At 46.1% G+C, this 3,306-nt stretch overlaps 1 protein-coding gene across 1 annotated transcript in view; it reads right to left on the bottom strand.

Annotated features, from left to right (window-relative positions):
* The window catches only part of veph1 (ventricular zone expressed PH domain-containing 1), a gene marked incomplete at its 5' end in the record, with an annotated part of 76,589 nt that extends 73,803 nt beyond the window's left edge, over positions 1 to 2,786 (bottom strand). Inside the window, 2 exons of the mRNA XM_080006575.1 lie at positions 731 to 949; positions 2,649 to 2,786. Of these exons, the coding sequence (XP_079862701.1) occupies positions 731 to 949; positions 2,649 to 2,786 (357 nt within the window). The remainder of the gene's footprint in view (positions 1 to 730; positions 950 to 2,648) is intronic.
* Positions 2,787 to 3,306: the final 520 nt, after the last annotated feature.

Below are 3,306 nucleotides of genomic sequence, written 5' to 3'. Positions count from 1 at the left end.
CTACTCTGAGAGGAGAGGGAGAGAACGCGAGGGGGAGAGGTGCAGTGGTAAAGGGCAAAAGACAAGATTCACTCAGGAGGTGAGGTAGCGAGAGGAAAGCCAACGAAAGTAAATATGTTGTCTTGAAACCGTATTTAATTGTGAATTTCATTTGGTTTTTAAGTTACTCTCCCAGACACTTTGACCTTTTACATCAAAACCTTCCTTTAGAATTGGTGCAAATAAATACTGAGTTGACCAAAACAGACTCCCATATTAATAACTGATGAATAGTTCATAATAGCTCATGCATGGATGTAGAGGACTTTCAAAAGTTGTTACAAAAAAAACAACATAATTTGTACAGTTTACAAACACCCAAACAAAAGTTACGAGTTGGAGGAGAAACCTGAAAATCACCCAAAAATAGTCGAGTCGCTCAGTAGACTTGTCCTCGAAAAGCACTAGTCCCGCAGTCCCAAAGAGGCTGAACGACTGGGAAGAAATAGTGAAACGCTGTGAATTGATGGTGCTGAATTCGAAAATGTGTCGTGGCGACGTGGAATGGGTACTGCAGCAGTGAATGCAAAAGAAAGATATTACTGAGCACAAAACACTGTCAGCAACACGAGAGGTCTTTCTACAACTCCGGGAACCCTTTTGTTTTTCCAATGGCCTATAGATGTGTTCTGCACGTCGAGCTGAGCAGATGTAGGGATTCGTGTCGTGGAATGTGGAATTCAAACCGTACCTGCAATATGCAGCTGGTGATGTCGGAGGCGATCTTGGCGTGCGGCGTGTCTTCGTTGCCGTCGCCCTGCGGCGCCAGGTTGTGTTCCAGACAGGACTCCCAGAGCCCCACCAGCGCTCCGCCATGGTGCTCGATGGAACCCGTCTCCCTGATCGCCGTTGTGATGCGCGTTATGCAGATCTCCACCACGGCCTGGTCGTTGTCGTTGGTCAGGTAGTCCTGCAGGCCCATCAGAGCATCAGGAGATGAAAGCAGACTTGACTGAAGGTGCTTTTGCGTTATACATATAAAGCAGTGTGCTTTGCTACCATTCCCCGCCATGCCCCTCGTCACGCCACTTCTCTGCAGTGCTGCTTTCTGTTTTTAACCCCCCCCCCGTCTGAAGATGGAGTTGTCAAGAAACCCGTCGACAGTATATCCTTGAGGGTTTGTTGTTTTGTTGCACGACTGAGCTCTTGTGCAACGCAAGGACATTTCTGACTTTCTGAAAGTCGATTTCTCGCTCAACACACCCCACGTTGGGTGTAGTTTTAACACGCTACATAGACGACAAGTATTTTACCGGACGGCCACATGATCAGGGGAAAAATGTCAATAGATGTACAAGATGTACAATAGTAGAAGAATAATATTGACATCAGCGCTGCCTGGAAAATAAAAAAACATTAAGAACTTCAGTTTCCCACTAGAGGGAGCTTCTGCCTAGAGCCTAGGGTCTATGCCTAGAGCACATCTAGACATTTTGCGCACGTCTCCCTCTACGACGGTACTGACAGTGCGGGTGGCGATGGGGTGGCCGCGATCAGCGCGCCAAACAGCGTGTTTTTATTTTATTTTACGTCTCCTAATGGAACGAAACAAGTGCAAATGGAACGAAACCGTGCGTAATGGGGACACATTCTCCGTGACCCCCCCCCTATACTGATTGTTTTAACCCTTCTGCTGAATGCTGAAACACTGCATATTTTTCTGATTCCAACAATTAAAAGGCTTGAAGTGAAATCAATCAGTCAATATTCTGCGGTAACTGGAGTTTTTTTTTACTTTTTACAATTCAATAGTTAAATAAAGATATGTTATTCATAACAATTTGTCTCATTTCATCATAACATGTAGGCCTGGTCAACAGTAAAGAGCAGTTTATATGTTGCCTGTTTCCAATGTTGTGCTGGTCTATATGACCAAGAATGATTTATTGCTTGTATTTAGTGAATAATACAGATGACAAAGAACTTAAAAAATACTAAATTACTAAACTAATACTAAATCAGTCTAAAAAAATTGCGATTATTTTCTAGAAATCGTTCAGCTCCAATCTAGATACTTGGGGCCAGAGCGAAGGGGGCAGGGAAATGACAGAACCAACAACCTAGAAGAGAGGTACAACCTTTAACCCAGCGGGCCTTATAATGCCATTACCGCACGTACAGTATATTTTTCTTCCGTGTGTAGAAGAATAATATTTACATCGGCACCGCTGGGAAAATGTAATGACTTGAGTTTCCCACTAGATGGAGCTTCTGCCTAGAGCCTAGGGTCTATGCCTAGAGCACGTCTAGACACTTGGCGCCAGAGCAAAGGGGGCAGGGACATGACAGAACCAACATGCCTTCAGAACGTGAACTCTTTGCTGCCGAGTGAGAACAACAGTCCTGTGTCATGACGCGAACGCCCTGTTAAGCCAGAAAAAAAAAAATACGCCATTCATAGCTTTGCAGACTGGTCAGAGAGAGGATTTGCCTGAAGCACAAATAAAAATAAAAATAAAAATCAGCATTTCATTGTGAGTCTCTGCTTGTGTGTTTCTGTATATGTATATGCTTCTGCTATAGGAATGATAGCTTCATACTCCTCTTAGCCCCTCGTAAAAGAAAAAATGATTGAAATGCCTCTGGGGCGTTCCTCGTCACCCACTGACCGCTGAGCAGGATATGGCCTTGATCTGGTGCAGGGCTTCTGACAGGCAGTCCTCGATCTCGGCGTCTTCCAGGGAGAACAGGTCTCCCGCTCGGGACAGATCCCTCTGGCCCAGCACCTGGCTGAACAACTGGTGCATCCTCTACACGCCACCACCCCACCCCTCACGCCTCCCCACCCCAGGGCGGCTTTGACCCACTTCGGGGCTTCCCGGGTTCCGGGACTGGTCCTGACCAGTTTGGCGCAGGTCCAGACAGCTGGTTTCACCCTCCCTCACAATTCTCCAGCGGGGAATGGATTAAATCCGGACATACAGGTCTGTATGGATTTTTCTTTGTCTTGAATTGCTGCCGGATGTGTCTTGGCCACGGGCTTTTGGATGATCTTTAACAGTGTATACAGAGGTCTAACCACAGTAATCCAGGCGAAGTTCAATTAGAATTCTGTACCACTCATTGAATATGACACAAAATAAAGGACGGGGTCCGGTGTGAGGGTTACATTCATCACTGGGAAGAATATAATTATTTTAGGAATTCTGACAATTCCATTGTCAGTCCGTTGAAGGTTCAATGAAACTCTCTCTCTGAGCCAAGGCCAGATGGGGCAGCCTGGACAACCTCGTTGGCCCGATCCCTCTGCGTCCTCCTCTTCCGTGG

This window comes from Zeus faber (genome assembly GCF_960531495.2).
Source record: "Zeus faber genome assembly, chromosome: 9".
Taxonomy (NCBI): domain Eukaryota; kingdom Metazoa; phylum Chordata; class Actinopteri; order Zeiformes; family Zeidae; genus Zeus; species Zeus faber.
The sequence above is the reverse complement of the archived record's forward strand: the minus strand, read 5'-3'. Positions and strand labels throughout refer to the sequence as shown.